The sequence below is a fragment of the Prinia subflava genome, chromosome 3 (assembly GCF_021018805.1).
Source record: "Prinia subflava isolate CZ2003 ecotype Zambia chromosome 3, Cam_Psub_1.2, whole genome shotgun sequence".
Taxonomy (NCBI): Eukaryota; Metazoa; Chordata; class Aves; order Passeriformes; family Cisticolidae; genus Prinia; species Prinia subflava.
In genome coordinates this window covers 3152041-3171548 of record NC_086249.1, presented here as the reverse complement: position 1 = coordinate 3171548, position 19508 = coordinate 3152041, and the positions used below count along the sequence as shown (strand labels likewise).

Sequence of the window (19508 nt, the reverse complement as noted above, 5' to 3'; positions counted from 1 at the left end):
CTGGGAAAGCCCTCCCCGAGACAGGAGGAGTACACTGCTGACATGGATAGGCATCTTCAGGCAAGTGAATGCCCACAGAGGGAGAGCCATTGGCCCACCCCAGTGCCATCATCTCTGCGCCGTAATTGTTGAAAACCATTTCTGAAATCACTGAGCTTTGTATCTCTGCCTCAAGAAGGAACTGAGATCTGGTATCGCGTAAGCATGTCTGAGCAAAAATGGTGCAATATGTGCTTTGCTGTTGTAAAGAAAAAAATATGTAAATGAAAAAGTGAGACATGATTTATCATGGCTTTTTGATACCAGAGAAGGACTTGAGATAATGATCTCATAGAGTAAGAATCAGAGTTAAAGAGGAAAAACTAAATATCCTGCATATAAGTTACGAGGACTTTGCCATCTCTTGTTGTTTGTACATGCTGTGATAAATGTTCAAGCACAGACAAACTTCCAGTTGGTTTCAAGTTTCACCTTTGCCTTCAGATAAAAAGAAGCTGTCTCAGATGTTAAAATATTTTTCTATGTTTATACAAATGCAAGCAAAAAATAATTGTACTTTTTTCCTTTCAAGTTTGTTTATTGGAACAAAAGTGTCCTGGTGCACTTAGTGACTGGTGCTGTTCTAAGGGGGAAGGAAGAGGCTTTGTGATTTAGATAGAGGCGTTTGGGTGCGTGTCTCCACTGTGCATGTACTGCCCACATCCTAGCAGCTGCTGCTTCTGGCCGTGTGTGCAGCTGTGCCAGCAGGCAGTGCCTCTGCAGGGACAGACACACAGCCCTGTGGGCGAGGAGGTGCCCCAGAGGCACCTCTGTGAGACTTCATCCCCTCATTCACTGCAGGGCTCCAGCACGCTGCCTCGGTGTATCTGTACCTGAAAAGGGCCCCTGCAGCACAGCACACTGATGTGGGACACTGATGGTGCCAGGCAGGGCAGAGCTTTGCTCAGACGGGCACCGAGTCGTGTCACCATCGGTCCAGAGGCACAGAAAGCTTCCTGCTTAATCCTGGGTCTAGGGCAGACCCAGGAAGCCACATGAAAAGAGCTGTTGCTTGCTCCTCTGCATCAGGCTTGAGTTCTGAGGAGTAAAATAATAAACACATGTGTGTAATTAAAATACAAAGGAAATGGGAAGGAGGATAGCAAGGAACTATTGAGCATCATAATTACAGACATCTGATTTCACTGAAGGAATTGGAAGACGCTGAGTGACTTAGCCCTATAGCCATTCTTAATCTTGAAGGAAGGGAGAGTGTATTCATCAGGGGTTGCTTTGTTTGTTTTAAATTACCTATATTTTTCACAACAACTTTATCATCATTTTCTTGGTAGTAAAACCTATAGTAAATCTGCAACACAGCTTCCACAGAAATCTCTATTATAAAGTTCACAAATGTAGTTGAAATAATTGCCACCTCAATGCCAAACTGAGTTTTCTTTAAGGAATACCCCAGGAAATATGTTCAACTAAAATAAATACCTATCTTAATATTTCCATGTGGCAAAGAACTTATGAATAAGTTTGAGTTTATTTAAAATACTGTCTTTAAATGGTCTATAAATTATGTGATTGCTAAACATTTTAGTGTGGTTTTCATTAAATTGCTTGAATCATTTGTAAGTAGTACCTGAGGAGGTTAAAGCCGAATGGGTTTGACATACGTAGGACACTTCGAAGACATTAAAACACTCCAGTAGAATTCACAGGAATACAAATCCTTCTTCAGAAACTGTTCGTTCTCCTCTATTTTTTATATTATCTTGGGAAATGGCTCTCTTTTACTGCAAGGAGCATCAAGGAATCTGGAGGCATAAGCTCTTATAAAGTTTGCTTCTTCTTTCTTTTCTCCTCTCCTCACCATTTCCCACAGATTTTTCCATATGAAAGGATTATTTGCATTTAAGGATTCTTTGTTCTTTGCGCTATACTAGATGGGATTTCTGTGCCAAAAGCTAAGTAATTTTTGATTAACTGATACAAGCCTGGAAAAGTATGGAAATGAGATGTTAGCAGAGAAGCTTTTTTTTTTTGTTTACAACAAATTAGGTTTTTGTTTCTAATATGTCAGTGAAAGCAAGTTTTAACTAGAGAGCATTTGAAAGGAGAATAAGAAGTAGGTACAGTAAGAGAGAGTTTTATTCTTTTTATTCTTTTCAGCTACCATAGGAGAAAGGAGTAAATCTAGTTCTCTGCCATGTTTCTATTTCTAGAAACCTGGGCTGAAAAAGGTTTGTTGTCACATACAAAACTATAATTTTAGATTTTTGAGTGTGGAGTAGTTTTTCAGTTTTCTTTCTTGGTTGGGGATTTTTTTTCATGTATGAGCTGTCTAATTAGCATAAATTCTTGCTTCTGCAATGAGTAAATAAGAACACACAAGCATAATGCTCAAGAAATGTATCTGAATATGCAGTTGAGAACTCAGATGTGTTCTGTTGCCAAAACGTGGTTTTGCATTCATGGAGATTTATGATAGATATGTCCTCAGAAGTCCATGGAAACACAAAGCACTGATTTGTATTTCTTTGTGTTTTCAGTTGAAAGCTCAGTGTTTTTCTTCTGTCACACAGTGATGATTACAGAAATACACGGGATATGTGAAATATTGAAAGACTGATTAAATTCAAAGGATTTGATGCGATTCTTTTTCCCCTGTTATATTTGCAGGAGAAACCTGACAAAGCTGTCTCTCATCTTCAGCCACATGTTAGCAGAGATCAAGGCTATTTTTCCAAATGGACAGTTCCAGGGTGATAACTTTCGCATCACCAAAGCCGATGCTGCAGATTTCTGGAGAAAATTCTTTGGAGATAAGTAAGTAACTTTTGTAAAATCTTCAATTCTTTATAATCATAAGCAATAAAAAACTGAACTTTTCACAAATCCAAATAAGGGTTGGTGGGTGTTTTGAGGATAATTTCTCATCTAAGTCTTTAAATTGGCTGAAGTTGCTGAGTTCATTGTTAGCAGGTTGTTTTTTTTCCCAGTGCTGTAAGTTTCCAGTGCTCAAAGGTAGTTCTATCAAGGATACTTAAGTTCAGTCTTACTGCAAGAAGTTTATTTGTTCCATTATAGGGTGAAGATAGTACATTGCTTTCACAAAATATATGGCAAATCATGTCCTTTCATATTAAAAAAATACATATATTCTACAAACAGAAACCCTAAAGTCTGAATTAGGAACTTGATAGTAGCTTCATGGACAGTATGTTTCCTTATCTCTCCTTTAAGTTTCTAACTATTACAGTATTTTGTGGAATGAAGTTTGTGAAGTGTAGATATGTGATTTAATCCATCTAGGAAATGCAATAATGAAAATGTAAAAATAGTCATACGTGGGATTTTTGGTTTGTTTCTGGGAAACAAATCCATTTTACATGGATTTTTTTGTTTCTGGGAAAAAATCCATTTACATGAATACACATATAAGCTAATAGAGGATGTGCAGCTTGTTCACTTTCTCATGTGGAGAGTTTATAAGTGTAACAGTGACATAAGAGGAATGCCAGAGGCAATAGGTTGGTGTAATTTTCATTATAACAGAGCAGTCATTATGGTCATCAGCTCTGGTATCTTGCACAATGTAGGCAGAACAATTTCTGCAACAATCTGTTGCATCTTCTGAGCATAAACAGCTCTTTAAAATAAGTAATTTTTTATTTAGAATACCAGCGTAGTAGGTTGGCACTTTTGCAAATCAGTTCTGTTCAGTGTGAATTTACAAGTTTCACTTCCATGTTTTTTTTGTTAGTCTAAACACACTCACTGTCAGCTTTCCTCTTTCTGGGTCCATGGTAGTGTTTTCTGGTAATTTCTTCCCCATGAAAGTAATGTTAGAGTGTGATGAAGTTGCTATATCAGTCCTCTGTTTTGCTAGAGAAAAGGAAATTAACCGTGCTCCGTGTTACCCATTTTAATGTGAATATAGTTTTCAAAATAACTTCAGAAGTTCAGCTAAAGTTTTCTGAAGGATTAACTTAAGTGACACGTAGGGTTCTCCATCAGACAAGGGTTTTAAAAAACATGTCAGTCAAGACAAGAAAAACAGGATCTTTGATAAAATGACTAATGATCATGTTTGTTCAGTGTTGCTATTTTTTCTTCCTCTCTTTTTCCCCTTTGCTTAGGAGCGCTCAGAATTTAAATTTCCTTGTGGTACTTCTCTTTTCCTGTTGGGCTCTATCCTTGAATGACCTTTAGCAGATGTCTTGATCACAAATTGCATTTCTGTCACTGGGATTTACAGATCCCCTCCTCTGCAAGCTGCTGTTTCTTGCTGTCATTTCATCTGAACCCGTTTCCTCAGCTCCCCTGTTCCCTGTGCTGTTCCTCTTTGGGGATCTCTACTGGCTTCTGCTGCCTATGTGAGAGTCAAGAGATTTCCTTCAAGTTCCCTTCCCCAGTCTGGTCCTGCCAGTGTCCACTGAGATGGGTATTTGAGGTGTCAGACAGGGGGACACTGGAACACATTAGTGAGTTTTTATCAGAGCAAGGTTGTTAAGGAGAGTCTTTCAACGGCATCACTTCACCTGAACAGCTCACCTCTACCCTTGTCCTCTTCTTTTGTGCACTTAACTCTTATCTTTTCTGACTCATCTCCTGCAGCTCTTCTTTCTAAAACCTTTCATGGCCCCAGAGCTCTTGCCATGACTTTTCTAGGCTTCTTTTTTTTTTCTGCTTATGCAAATTTCTGCGTAGAATGCAACTTTAATATGAACCTTCAGTGCAAACCCTCTTACCTTCTCTGCTCTCCCATGTGTACTTTGATAGGGGTTTTTTTCTGTTTGGGTTTTTTTTGGTTGGTTGGTTTTTTAGAGAGGGTGACTGGGTGTTTGGCTTTTTCCCTAAAACATGAATATATCAAAAATGTCTGGGAATCAAGGCAGTTTGGTGACATCCAGTTAAACTTATGTATCTTTGCTTTTGTAGTATAGCCTGAAATTTTTTTTGAGTTACTTCTGGTCAGGTGCTTTACTTTCAGACCAAGTAAATAAGCACTGTTACTGGTGTTCCCAGCTCTCCTCCAATAAAGTGAAGCTGGTTTTGTTGCCTGTCTTCTAAGCAAGGAGCAGTAGATCTCTGCTTGGCAGCCTTGCCATTATCTCAGGTTGAATTAATTGTGCTTAAGTAACTATAAAACATGTAACAGCATATATGTCAAACAAACAGATGAGAAAAAAGTTTATTTGGCATTATGTTTAATCTCTTTGTTAAACAAAATGCCTGAAGCTTTTTAAACATTAATTATTTTCTAATCCTTTTAGAAATATATGGCAGATATGCCTGTAAGCCACATCCTTTACAATGGGCCTGTTGTGACAAATTAGTTTGCAAATATGCTGGTATCGCTTCCCTAAAAGCAAAGCCTGCATAAAGGTTTTGCAAACAACTCACAATCTCTTTCTCTAACCTGGCCACCTAAAGGTAGGCCCCTGGGACTTTGTGAAACCCCAGCTCTGCTTAGGCAGTGCACTGAAGGAGTACAGGGAGGGACTGATCCTGTGTTCCCTGGCTGCATCTCTGTTTTACAGGGCAAGCCTGGACCCCTCATTTGTTTCTGAACAGCAGCCCTTACTTTGGGTCACTGACTAACACTGCTCAAGATTGCAGCATAAATAAAAAGTAAGTTTTGCTGGATCTTGGCTTCCGATGGTAAACTGTAGGATGAAAAATGTTACTGTTGCAGTTTGATCTGATTGGAAGGATGGAATTCGAAGCATTAGATTAACTTGTGATTTTTTCAACATAGAATTATCATAAAAACCTTCCTGTTTCTAAACGTAATTGGATGCTTTAATATAATCAACTTTTTGCACTCATTTCTTTCTGAAATATTATGGGGTTTATTTTTTAATTTGAAATATTTTAAATAGAAAAAAGGTCACCAATAGTAATTTATATTTTTAGTTGACTGGCTTTCAGCTTTTGAAAATGTGACCTAAACTTCCTTCTACAGAAAGCAGCATGTTACAGTTTGCTGAGGACTGAAATCTAAAATACACAGTTTTCACGAGTCCAGTTTGTAGTTCAAAAAAAAGGGAATGACTTTTTTTCTCACCGCTCTTTTCCAGTGAATAGGGAACTTCTAATTTTGTTGGTTACATTTGTCTGAACACTTGCTGCAAAATTGTGCAGCTGCAACTAAGTTTATTTGTCTTGTTACTAATAATTGTCATAGTCCGCAGTCTTTCTCTTTGTGTTTAGAGCTAGTCAGGTGTAAATTCACATGGCTTCAAACTTCTGAGCAATATAAATGGCTGGGCTCTTTCTAGCCTTGGATCATACAAGGAGCTGTTTTTTGGCTTTCTTTTGAAAGCACTGTGTAGAACTCAGCAGAGTGCTGAGATAACCACATATTTTTGGCCTTTGAATACCTTCTCAGCTTTCACATTCCTGGTACACCCCTAAAAACCCAGTAGCTGGAGAAGCTTATCTGGGAGAGAAGGCTACATGAGAGTGGCAGATCTATCAATAGTGGAAATCTTCACCCTCATACAGGAAAAAGTGTAAAAGGAGCACACGCAGAGCATCTACAATTGTGAGGTTTTTCCAGTGTTGCACATTTCAGAGGGGAATGGGAAACCTTGGAAGTTATAGGAAGTTTGGAAAGGATCTGGAGACACCAGTGTGGGGTTTAGGAGTGTATAGGGAGGATTGATAAATGAAGGTGGGAGAGAATGAGGTTTTGATTGTGTGGGTGGAAGGAGGAGGGTGCTAATAGCCGTAGGAAGAAGGAAAAAGTGGAGGTATTGATTTCTCTGCAAGGACGAAGTAAAATGTATCCAAGTGAGGGGATAGGTGAGGGGGTCAGCAGAGTTCAGTAGTAGGCCAGGGATTATTTTGGTGTATGGATTTTGTCAAGGAAGCTGAGAGAAAAAAAAATATCAGGGAGATGGGGAATAGACTGTTTGGATTTGCTTTCTGAAAACAAAAATCAGGAATGACTGAGAACGTTCCAAACAAAGGCTTAGTGCCTGGAATAAGTTGTCTCTGATATTTTCACAGGCTATGTGGAAATACAGAGCCTCTTGAAGAATATAAAGGAGCTGACTGAAAGAGAACTAAGAAATAAATTGACACAAGCTTTACCTATACCAAGAAAGAACTTGATAAATGTCAGAAGCAGGAAAGTGGTGGAGTTGAGAAGATGTGATTTTTTTGAATTTGTAGTGATTGCTAGAGTACAATGATTGGAGCAAGTGGTCTTGGTGGAGTGAATCTTCACCCCTGGTTCACCATTATAGTTGTGCTGAGGCAAGTTCTAGTTACATGTACAGCTAAACAGTAACATTCAGTGGAACTGTGAAATTGTTAGGCATGTAATCATCAGTTACATTTGTTTCCAGATACTTTAGTAACCCCCCCCCCAGTGGGTTGTAAATATGCATATGAAACACAATCTGATAGCATCTTCATTACCAACATTTTATTACTGTGTAGTGCTTGATGAGAATTTCCCTTGATTTCTTGCTCATTTTGGTAGCACCTTACATCTTTTACTGTTTTGGGTTTTTTTCTGAGTAGAAATGTGCAAAATGCCACAGGGAGCAATCCTGAACTGAGAAGGAGAGTAGACAAGATAACCTAGAAGATTTTTCAGCTTCTGAATTTGAAAACGACAGAAGTCATGCAGGGCTTGGTAACTATTGAAATTTGCTACACAAATTTGTGATTTGTGGCTGTCTCCATGTTGTAGAATGGGACAGTAGCAAATTGTTAATATTCTTAGATTTTAATTTTTTCCATAGTTCTGCCATTTATTGAACTTTCAAGCTTTTTATTCTTTATTGTGGAACTTTAAAAATTTTCAAGCATTTCTGTTACTGTTTTCAGGTAAATTGAATTCCCTCACCTTTTTCTTGCTGAGGAAATAGATATTCTTTCACTGTTCAGATCAAAGACATTACTATTTTAATGGTCCTGTCCTTTTTTCGAGATGAGGCCTGAAATGTATTTATTTTTTATTGGAATTTATGAAAAAATGTGGCTATTGATTTCTCTGTAGCAGTTAAATAGTGCATTTCAAATTGATATTCTAAACTTTGAGTAGCTGTGGTTCTGCTGTGGTCAGTGCTTTTTGGCTCAGGGTAGAACAGACATAGCCTCAGTGGTTTGGGTTCACAGAAGAAGCAGTAAAACAGGCAGACCACAATGCACAACTTATCTGACAGTTAAATGTTTCCAAGTTCAAGAGACCTCAGATAAACTAAGTTTTAACACCTTGTTAATCCCCTTAATTTATTACTTGATTTGCTGTTCTTGCTGCTGATAGTGCCCAAGAGCCCTATTACTGCCTGAACAGCGTAAAAATACGGACTGAAGAGTTGGTCCTGGCCCAAAGAGCCTCAAATCTGAGTATGAACTGAAGTGTAAAGGGAAGCCAAAGACAGAGATGAAAGCAGAAGAGGCAGTGATCCAAGTGCCATTGCCTTCATCAATGTCAAGACAGGTGTTTTAGCAACAGGGACTTTTAAAGAGGAGGAGATGAACAGGAACGGGGCTTTTGGAGTGTGGTTCCTTCCTCAGCTGATCAGTAGCAAATGCTTATTGATAAACTTGTTTAAACCTAGAGACAGAAGGTGCTGTTCTCTGGGTGCTAGTGAGACAGGAATCTCTCTAGACCTCTTTCCTTCAAATGCAAGATGAAAATGTTTGAAAAAGATGACAGATAATGTTGTAGAGAAGAGCAAGTCAGTAGAAAGTTGCAAGACGGGATTAGAAAACAGAAAAAATGAGTCTTCACAGCTGTTCTGGCTAACCAAGAATAAAGTAAAATGGCATGTACAAAAGATAGAAGAAAGTTCTGATAGCTGGCAGACGAGACTGTGAGAGAGGGGGACACATTCTCCATGGATAGGCAAGGGAGGCAATGTTTTAAAACATTTAAAACTCATGCAAAAGCATGAGTGTGCTTTGGGTTTGTGGTTAGAGATCAGAGTTGAAAATATAGGGAAGTGTATCCCTTTGGGGACACTTGGGGAAATACAGAGTTCCTGTATCTCTTAAGGAACTTGCTGTCTCTCCAGCAATGTCCAGTTACACAGCTTGGGAAGTAGCTTTTTTTGGTGGTATGTTTTCTCCATTTCATAATGGTGATTTTCTCTCTTTTACCTTCTCCGTTCTCATTAGATTCGTCTGTATTTGTTTGGAATGATGTCACTATTTAGCAATTGTACTGGCATGATATGGCAGAATTCCTTTTTTCCCTTAGGACTGAATTTCTCAAGCCTTCTTTGTGTCAATTATTTGCTTTGCAGTTCAGAAGCAGTGAAATGTGGCCTCTCACTTAAAACTGAAACAGTAGTCTTAAGAAAATGCTCTTTTCAGTGGTGATAAGTCAAAATCTACATTGCTCACTGCAGATTTACAAAGAATGTTGTTTCTCTCTAGGTCAATATATGCTTGAATATTTTTGAGATTGCTCTGGAAACAGTAATGGCCTTTTTGTAGTGTGTTTTTTGGCAACATTTGAGAGAGTTTCTTGCAGACAAAAATGTTCCCTGTAAATGTAAATTATACAGGTAGATGTTTACCTCCCTAGACATTCTTGTGGTCTGCTCAGATTCAAATGGAAGCAGTGTCACTTGACATTCCAGGAGAGCTGCATCTCTGCAGTTTTACACAAGTATTGTACCCTTTGTGCTCAGGAAATACGTGCTTCGTCTCCAGGTTTATTTTAATGTCTTTTGCTTTTTGATAATGTAACAACATTTGAGGAGTTCAGAAAATCCCATGTACACATGATCAGGGCAGGAGGGAAGAGAGGACCTAAATTCTTCTCTTAAATTGCTTGAAAATCACATGCTAGACACTAATCCTTTTCCTTTAAGCATATGGAAGTTGCGTGGGTTGTGTTTAAAACACTGTTTTTGAGATTTATAGAGTCATACTTGGCTTTGATGTGTGCCAACAATAGTAAATAGACACCATCCTATGCAACAGTATTTTTAAAACCTTATGTTTCAGTTAGAACACTTTTGAATTCATCATTTTTCATATACACTTACTAGGTTTCCTGTTGCAGAGCAAAAGGAGAGAAGTAGTGTCATTTAGAGAGGCCTGTGGAGAAATGGCTTATTTTACGGTTTTTGACAGGACTCTTCAAGAAAATGAGCCCTGGGTAAATACCAAGATCCAGATAGTTTTGTTGATTTGAGAAATGCCCAGAAAGCTTCTTAAGGAAATACTTTTCAGAATCATTTGTTTTGTTTTCTTTCCTTAAATTGGCATGGGCTTGCTTCTACTCTAATGACGAGGAAAGGCGGTATGAGGACATGATGTGTATAAATAATTTCCTAAAAGATTGGCAGGTAGAGATTAGGATTTCCTTGTAAAAGGTCCTTCTATTCTTTAACTGCTGTACATCATGTACACTGTGGCTTTCTTCATATTTTTGTTTCCTTCTAATATTATCTCTCTGAAGATTTTTGAACTGATAGAGGGTTGCAATAAATTAACATATAGCACAGTAATGGTATGTACATGTAATTTAGTGAGGTTCCCTCCCCTCCCCTCCCCTCCAAATTGTATTATAAAAAGAGAAATTGTTACTCTCCAAAAAGCTCTGGGTATACCTGTTTGTAATGTGCCCATATGCAGTAGTGCTGTAAACTGTGGGCATCAGACCTTTGAGGGAAGTACAGTCACTGTTTAGTTCCATCCTCTCCTATGAGAGGCTCCCCAGAAGGGTGTCTGAGCTGGACTCAGTCATGGGCACTTCCTCTGCCAGCAATAGCTTATGTAACTACCATTAAATACCTGAAATACTGAGACCTGCTCTTCCTCAGCCTGATTCTGTAGACAGCTAATGTTCCCCAAGACATCTTTGTGATGGGCTGAGGCAGAGCTGACTGACTCATCTCTCAGACAAGTGTCCACAGGTTCAGCCTTAAACAGCGTGAGGCATGTGCAGAATATCTGCCAGCCTCTAGTGCAAGGTATCATTAGGACATGATGCAACAAATATTACAAAGATCCCTGAAAATATTTATAGGAGATGCCTTCTGTGGTTCAGGAGCTGAATGTGGCAGGCAGCGATTTCATTGCAAACAAGATTTTATTTTTTTTCTTTCCGTAAGAACAGGTGTTTTATATATGTAAACATACGTATATATTTAAGTAACAGCCTAAACATGCTATTAACTAGGACAGTCCCAATCTCAACCTTAATCCTGTTCTCTTTTCCCTTCCACCGCCTCTGCCACCAACCAAAATCCAAGTTAAAAGAACTCTTTAGACTTGAGTCACGAACTGGTGCCTTCAAAGGCTGTGTATCCCCTAAAACACGTGAAAGCAAGAGCAGTGAGATGTTAATTCAAACAGAAACTCTCCAGCCATCTCTGAAAGCTTCTTTCATGCTGTGTGACCCCTCCCAGATCTCTGCTAGAGGATGCATTTCTCAGGGTGCCTGAAAGGTCACGGGGTTTCGGTGGTGGAGGAGCAGGAGGAGAGGACACTACAAATCTTCACCTTGTGAAGACTCAGTAACACCTGCATTCCGTGGGTGTGTGCTGTCTGCAAGGTCTCAAAAGAGCTCACCATGTGTGTGGCTGAACTGGAGAGAGACACTGGGGGAGAGATGATCCCTGGCTGTTCCTGTTTGGAAGTATTTACAAATGATAACTATAAAGCAGCTGCTGAGAAATAGGAGGTAATATGTTTCAACAACCAATTCACCTTTATTTAAAGAAAGCACAAGATAAAGACCAAAGCTACAGAGAAAAAAAAAAAAACCTGCTGAATTTAGTGTATTTTAAATTTGGGCCACCACTATTCCAAACACTTGTTCTTGGAGAAATCCCAAAAAATAACTTCAGATGTTATTTCATTAGCTAATCACTCAATTTCCAGCATCTGGTTTCTGTCTTAGCCAAAGTACTAGCCAACAGTGCTCTAAAAACATATTCTCCTGAAGACTTTTGTTTTCTCTGTTGCTGGTGGAGTTTTGGGGTTGCAGGGTGTTAGTGAATAGATAGCCAAAGATCCTACTTAGTAATTGTGTCTAATTAATTGCATCTGAGAAACTGTCTTGTGCAAGGCATGAAAAACCAGTTGTTAAGGTGTAGTATGGCTGTGATCATATCTGATAAATGCTCTATTGTTTTTTTGTTTTAGGGTTATTGTCTTAACCTTTTAAAAACTCAAAGCAATAAAAATAATACCTCCTAAAAAAACCACCAAAAAACACCCAACCAGAAAAACCAACAAGTAACAACCAAACGAAAGGCTCACAAAACCCACAGTCAACCCTGAAACTTTTCTAACCCCATTTCAGCATGATCACAGTGCTGTAACCATTTAGGATGGTTTATAAAGAGAATCAGAAAATGTTTTGGAGCCATGGTTACAGGAGCTAAATAAGCAGTAGGCACTTGAACTAAGACAGCTTCAACACCACAAAAGCACTGAGTTTTCGAGTTTTTTGTCTGAATTTGATGCAATGTTTTATTCTCTCTTTACCCTAATGAAAATTTGATGTGCATTCTTTCATAAATGCCATCTGATGTGGTGTCTCTCTTCAGCTCTTTGTGGTTTCCTGTTTTTCATATACAGATGAAAGTATCTGCTGAGATCTATTAAACTTCCCATTTTGTCATTTATGACTTTCTCAATGCAAGCCTTAATATAACAAGTGGATTTCTTTGCACATAGAAATGTAGTGAATATCTTATACAATAGAAATACAGGTGTGTGTTTTTAGTGTACTGCTTATTTTAATTTAGGATAACTGCATAGTATTTGTGACACAGGACCAACTTAAAACAGTTGGTTCCCCCCCAATACTAAGTAATTTACATTTGTGCATGAGAGAATAGTTAGAAAAACTAAGGCAGCTAGTTTAATAGTTAGAAAAACTAATAAAATTATAAAATTTATAGAAAATACTACTGAGTTTGTGGGGCTTGTGTCTTTTGTTGATTTAGCATTTATTAACAAAATATCACTATGAATGTGTGAGATCTTGTCCTGAATAATTATGCATTAGTTATATTTTGGTTAATTAAAATGTTTTTAAAGTATCCTATAATCTGATCTCAATGTGCAGCAGAACATTTTTATGAAGTGTTATGGCTTGGCAAAATTTGGATTTAACCCTAATGACACAAGAAGAGTTGCTGTTATTGAGAGTGATAAGATGGAGCACATTCAAGTGATCAACCTCATCCCAGTTTCCAAATACAAGTACTTGGTTGGTAAAATAACTGACTTGCATTATCTTCAACTGTGCAAAAAGAAACTGAGCCTGACAGAACATGGCTTTGTGTGTTAGAAAAGATAATTCTAGTTCCCTGTCTGAGAGTTAATGTCACTGTACTGGCTTTATGACAGGGCTTGGACCACTCTGGGTGATATCTGGTTGATTGCTGTCATGTTACTTGACCACTGTTCATGAACTTCAGGTGTAGCAAAAATCACATAATTGGAGATATTAAAATGATGCTTATCATTCTGGGAGGGGAGGCTGTGAAGAAACAATTCTTTAACAAGCATAGAGCTGGTCCTTTACATGATCTCTGAAAGGATGTGAGATGGTATACAGCACCTGCTTGGTAGGTTATTTTGGTTTCTGCAGTGTTCTTTTTGTTGTACTCCTAAGGAAGCTTGAATATTTGTTATTGTGAAATAAATGACACTTCAGCTGTGTTTAAAGGAAGGTAAGCATTCTTGTATTTGCATAGGCTGCTTTAAGAAAACTTAATTTGTAGGGGTTTTTTCCCTCTGTAGAGAAACAGAATTAATGTTATGCTTCACTCCTTTAAAAGTTCAGTTTTTATGTCTAAATGAGGTATCAAATGTTAAATATTTCATCGAATCTATTCTTTCTACCTGTTTAACAGAACTATAGTGCCATGGAAAGTGTTCAGGCAGTGCCTTCATGAAGTTCATCAGATTAGCTCTGGTTTGGAAGCAATGGCTCTTAAATCTACTATTGACTTGACCTGCAATGACTACATTTCAATTTTTGAATTTGATATCTTCACTAGATTATTTCAGGTAAGATTTGAAAATTTTAGATATTTGTCTGAATTTGAGCTTAATGCCCTGAGGGAAGGAAGCAGATTTAAAAAAAAAAAACAACCTGAAAGAACTAAAACATTATGATTTAGAAATAAACTGTGCATTTCTTTTAGTCCTTCACAGGTGTTTGAGTCAGCAACACACACATCTGAAAAACTGAAAGTATCCAGCAACACCTGCTTCAGTTCTGCACGCATATAATGTTACTTCAATAGCTTTGTGTTTGCTGCTTACTTATTTTTCACTATTTTAAATACATTCCTAGAAATGTAGACCTCCTGATAATCAGAGTTTTAGTTGTGTTTTTTGTTGTGCATTTGTATCTATATGTTTGAGGTGTTTCTACAAACACATGAGGATAGTTACACACTACTTTCTTTTAGGCTAAATGTAGGCCTAACTCTTTTCTTTATGAAAATATTTTTGCCATTAATGCTTTTTTGCTTATTTACAACAAGGAACTATATTTGGGAGTAACATTAATTGTATTACTGTTAATATTTATCTGAAATAAGCTTGTCATGTATGCTATGTGTCTGTTTTAACCTTGTGTCTCTTCTACAGAATATGCTTAAAGGTATTTTAGTCAGTATAGAAGACTACTGATTTTCATCCATATTACATGTATTGTTCCTGAATTTGTCACTGGATATTTCTTTTGTATATAGAAATTGAGATATACAATCATTTATTTGTATTCTTTACTGTGTAGAGTGGCAAACTAGTACAGAGTTAAAAGTTACATTAGGGAAGGTTTAGATTGGACAAGGAAAAGTGTCTTCACTGTAAGGATTATCAAGCACTTAGGGAAATGATTTAGTGGGGGGCTTGGCAGTGCTGGGTCAAAAGCTGGACTTGATGATCTTAGAGGTCTTTTTTCAACCTATTTGAATATATCATTGTTCTTTGGCCTGATGGAGGTGTGTTCAAAACATGAATTTTGCATCCAACCCTGGCCTGATGTTTGTTCTGTTTTCCACATTGTCCTGCTAATTGTTGCTTAGAAGTCCTAGTTTTGCTGTTGTGGGAAAGGGTGCCATTATGAAGTTGATAGTAAAATCTGGCAGGAAGGGATTAATGATTTTAATATAGAGAGTTTTGATTTTGATTATCTCTTTTCCGTTCTGAGTGAGAACAGTGCCACAGTTGCACATATTCATGGTGTCAGTGATCTCTTTTTAATTGAACCACAAATATTGGTCACTTATTTTCCTTGTGAGGCCACTGCTGGTTTGATTCACTACTGTGTCTTGTGCTAGAAAAAGGGGATCGTGAACAGAGATGACTGGTAAGGGTTAACTTTTAATTCAGCAGAGAAGCAGAGAGATATGTTTTGCCAAACAGATTAGGTGCAAAAGCTGTGTAACTGTTGAACTGAACTTGCACTGAACCTGGTCTGAGAACTTCTCCCAGGAGGTTACATTTTACTTCTCTAGTTTTTAAACAGCTTCTGTAACTATGTGTGCATACACCCACAGAGAGCAAATCCCAATTAAGTAATCAAAATAGTGTTTTGCCAACTGTGGGTTATGTTACAGAAAAGCTGCATTTGTAATGGTGTTTATTCACAGAAGAAAGCAAGACTAGGCTTTGTGGAGATCCTGTGAAAGTGAAGTTGCTCCCCCTGCCTCCCTGTTGTATGTATGCACAGCTTTAAGTGCTGTACTCCCTGGCCAGAGAGAAGCTTAGCACAGCAGAATATATGGATGCTCTGCAGGAGCTTCAGTCTGTTACTGTTAACATGGCCTTTGGTGTAAAAATACTTCCCCTGAAGGAAGGGGAACCGACCTTGTCCCATTTAGCACTTCTGCTCTGGTAAGACTCTGTGTACACAAGGCAAGCTATGGGTTCTTATTTTGAATGGATTGGGTTGGAAGAGACCCTAAAGATCATCTCGTTCCAACACCCCTGCCATGGGTAGGGACACACTTCTACTAGACCAGGTTGCTCAGAGCTCCATCCAACCTGAACACTTTCAGGAACTGGGCATCAACTGAAATGTTGTGGGTCAACTTTCCTGGGCGATCTGTTCCAGTGCCTTCATTACACTTAGACTGAAAAATTTCTTCCAGATATCCAGTCTAAATCTATAGTCTTTCAGTTCAAAACATTCCCCCTTGTCCTATCACTCCAAGCCCTTGTGAAGTCCCCCTCCAGCTCTCTTGTAGACCCCTTTAGGTACTGAGGTGCTGCTCCAGGTTTCCTCAAAGCCTTCTCTTCTCCAGGCTGAATAGTCCCAGCTGTCTCAGCCTGTCTTGTCTTTATAGGAGAGGTGTTTCATCCACCTGATGGTTTTGCTGTCCCTCCTCTGGACTTGCTCCAGCAGGTCCGTGTCCCTCCTGTGCTGGAGGCCCAAGAGCTGGGTGCAGCTTTCCAGGAGGGGTCTCAGGAGAGCTGAGGAGAGTGAGAATCCCCTGCCCATGGCCTGCTGTCCCCTGCTTTGGGTACAGACCAGGACACGTTTGTCTTTCTGGGCTGTGAGTACACCCTGCTGGGTTGTGTCCAGCCGCTCATCCAGCAGCACACCCAGGTCCTGCTCATCAGGGCTGCTCTCGATCCATTCTGCCCTCAGCTGTTCTTGTGCTTGGCATTGCCCCAACCCCACGGAGGACCTTGCTCTTGGCCTTGTTGAACTTGTTGAAGGAGCTGGCAGGATGCAGTCCTCAAAAAAAAAAATTGATCAGTCCTCCAAAAAAAAAAAAAAAAGACAAACCTTTTGCAGTCTTGTAATTTTTCTCAATCCTACACAGTCTAGATTTTTTTTTTCAGGTATGATGATTTCATACCTGTAAAAAAAAAAAACACACTCATACTGGTAATGTTTCTCTCTGACAAAAACTGAGCAAACAAAAACTGGAGCTGAGAATATTTTATGCAGAGTGATGTTTTTGTACCCTATAACTTTTTCATTATGTGACTTAAAAATATATGACCTTTAAGAAACCCTTTCCAAGTCACAGGTAACATAAACCTGAATATAGAACAACTTAGGGTTGAATATAGGACTAGGATTTTTTTTTTTCCCTCCTTGCTTTTGGACAAATTTAAACACTTCAAGTTTCTTACCACCTCTGTGCTGAAACCTGTCTTCTATTCCACGTGTCCAACTAGATGAGGTATTAATTTTAAAATAAACATGTATTCATCTGTGTTTAAGTAGTGGCTAGGGTTTGCCTGGAAATTGTAACACTCTCAATCTAGATAGGCTATCTCACTGTTAGGATAATCTGCTCAAGCATGTCACACAGGCATTTCATCTCTGCCTGATTAGCCCTTAGAAGTTTTTTTAAAGGGAATTTGCAGGGCACATAAGAACATCACCTGCCTTGATCTTCTGAGAAGTAGATTAAAAGTCTGCAAACCATTCAGAGGCAGTTTCTTGACTTCCCAAATGCTGGCACTAGACATGTGTGTATATATATATCTGTATTAGTCCCCTACTTGAAAAAAAATCATCCTTTATTTACAGTCATGGACTGTTCCATGTTCTTTGAAGTGGTAGCATATCAGGCATGTTTCACTGAATTTTCTGTAGCATTTGATATTCAGGTTAGCAAATACTCAGGTGAAGTGCTGTCAATATTTGTTTTGTTTTGTGGCTTTAATACTATTAAGGTGACTGAAGAAATCAAGAAGCAGAGAATAAAAAAAAGGAATGACAGCTCAAATTAACAACTTTATTACAATTCTTTTGTTAGTGTTACTTACCATTAACTATGAAAGTACTTCAGGACGTCACAGGTTTAGTTGTGTTTTTATTAACCATCATGGAGTCATACTTCCCAGGTTCTAAGTAAATATGATGTTTAACATTTTATGTAGCTATGAATAGAAGGTCTCTTAAATTCTGGATCTTCAGAATCTTTATCCAAAAAGTTGTGCTTGGTGTTCTTGGAGTGATTCTTCTGAAGGAACACTTTTAGCAAAGTTGGGTATATAGGACAATCCTGTGTACCATTTAGACCTAAAGCAAAAGCGTGTATTTTTCAGCTGAAGCTAAAACACTTTAAGTGTCTCTGACATACTTGAGTTTTATCAGAAATACAGAACTACCTGGCTTCATCTCTTTACTTGCTTGTCTTCTCTTTGTAGCCGTGGGGCTCAATCTTAAGGAACTGGAACTTCTTAGCTGTGACACATCCTGGATATATGGCATTCCTGACGTATGATGAAGTGAAAGCAAGGCTGCAGAAATACAGCACGAAACCTGGGAGGTGAGAGGTTGCACTGCATATTGCTTTCCAAATAAACTTGCTGTCTCAGAACCTACATCATTCTGCTGGGTTCATATTTCTATTTTGCATATTTTTACATTTTATTTAAAACTCACTGAAGAAGTGAAGCAAAAATATATTGTATTAGCACACTGAAGTCTAAATATGTAAAAATAAGCAGAAAGAAATTGAAAATAAATTGCTTTTTCTTTATTCTTCTGAATAAGGCAAAACAAGCAACGCATTCTTGAAAAGCATATTTTAAAGTATAATTTGATTTTCAAAATTTGCATTGAATTTTTACTTACTAGTAAAGGAAAAATCATCTTAACACCTTTCATGGTGACATTCGAGCAATAAATTTAATTTGTGCTTTTGTGTTCCTTTTGTGCTTCATATATTTCTTTTCTCTTTGCCTGTATCATTCTATATCATAAACTCTTCATCCAGAAAAGCAATCAGTCAGATTAAAGATCATGCTGTAGAGATTTTAAATACTTTTTGTGTGGTGCTGTGCACAGTAAATGATTTAAACTGAGCTTTTACCAGTATGTCACTGTTGTCTTGTGTTTTTTTCTTCAGTTGAGAGAAAAAAAATCAGGTTTTTTTCTTCTGCCAACTGAAGAAAAAAAATCAAGAATGGATTTAATCTTTTGTTACTTACCATTTATTTTGCTAGTTTTATCTTACATTTGTGAAGCTTTTTCCCTAAGGTCTCCTTGTTGAAAGTTCTGCAGAAGCACTTGTACACATAGTTAAAAGTGCAGTGTTTTGAAACTCGTTAATGAAGGCTACCAACAGTTATAACCATATTCTGTACTTGGTTTCTTTTGATTTTTAGAAAATAGTATACTGTATCCTAAGATACCCTAGTAGTCAAGTGCATATATACAAAAATATGGTTCCAGCAGAAAACTGCTGATTTTTAGCTTTGTACTCATGGACACTACTACATAAGTCAAATAACTAGGCTGATTTTGAGAACATTTGATGTATTTATTATTTTCTCTATTACTGATCCTGAAAGTGTTATAGAGAAATTACCCCCCACAGCTTTTATGTTCCTTGTAAATAGAAAGTTAGTTTTTTAAAAGAGCTTTCTATTGCATATCGGAACATTACTTGTGGGTTGCTTAGGTGAAATGCTGGAGTGTAAAAGAGGGGATATGAAGTGAAATTTCTTCTTTAATCCAACTAAAACATCCTGCAAATTACAAGATTCTGTTCAGATGAATAGTTAGTACTTCAGTATATTGTGGACCCTAATGAAGGTTG

General features: G+C 38.0%; 1 protein-coding gene across 2 annotated transcripts in view; it reads left to right on the top strand.

The window, feature by feature from the left end:
- CBLB (Cbl proto-oncogene B) overlaps nucleotides 1-19508 on the top strand; it is a 126053-nt gene that overhangs the window by 63311 nt on the left and 43234 nt on the right. For both annotated transcript variants that reach the window (XM_063393799.1, XM_063393800.1), the window contains exons 4-6: nucleotides 2668-2814; nucleotides 13839-13995; nucleotides 18112-18233. In XM_063393799.1, the coding sequence (XP_063249869.1) occupies nucleotides 2668-2814; nucleotides 13839-13995; nucleotides 18112-18233 (426 nt within the window). The remainder of the gene's footprint in view (nucleotides 1-2667; nucleotides 2815-13838; nucleotides 13996-18111; nucleotides 18234-19508) is intronic.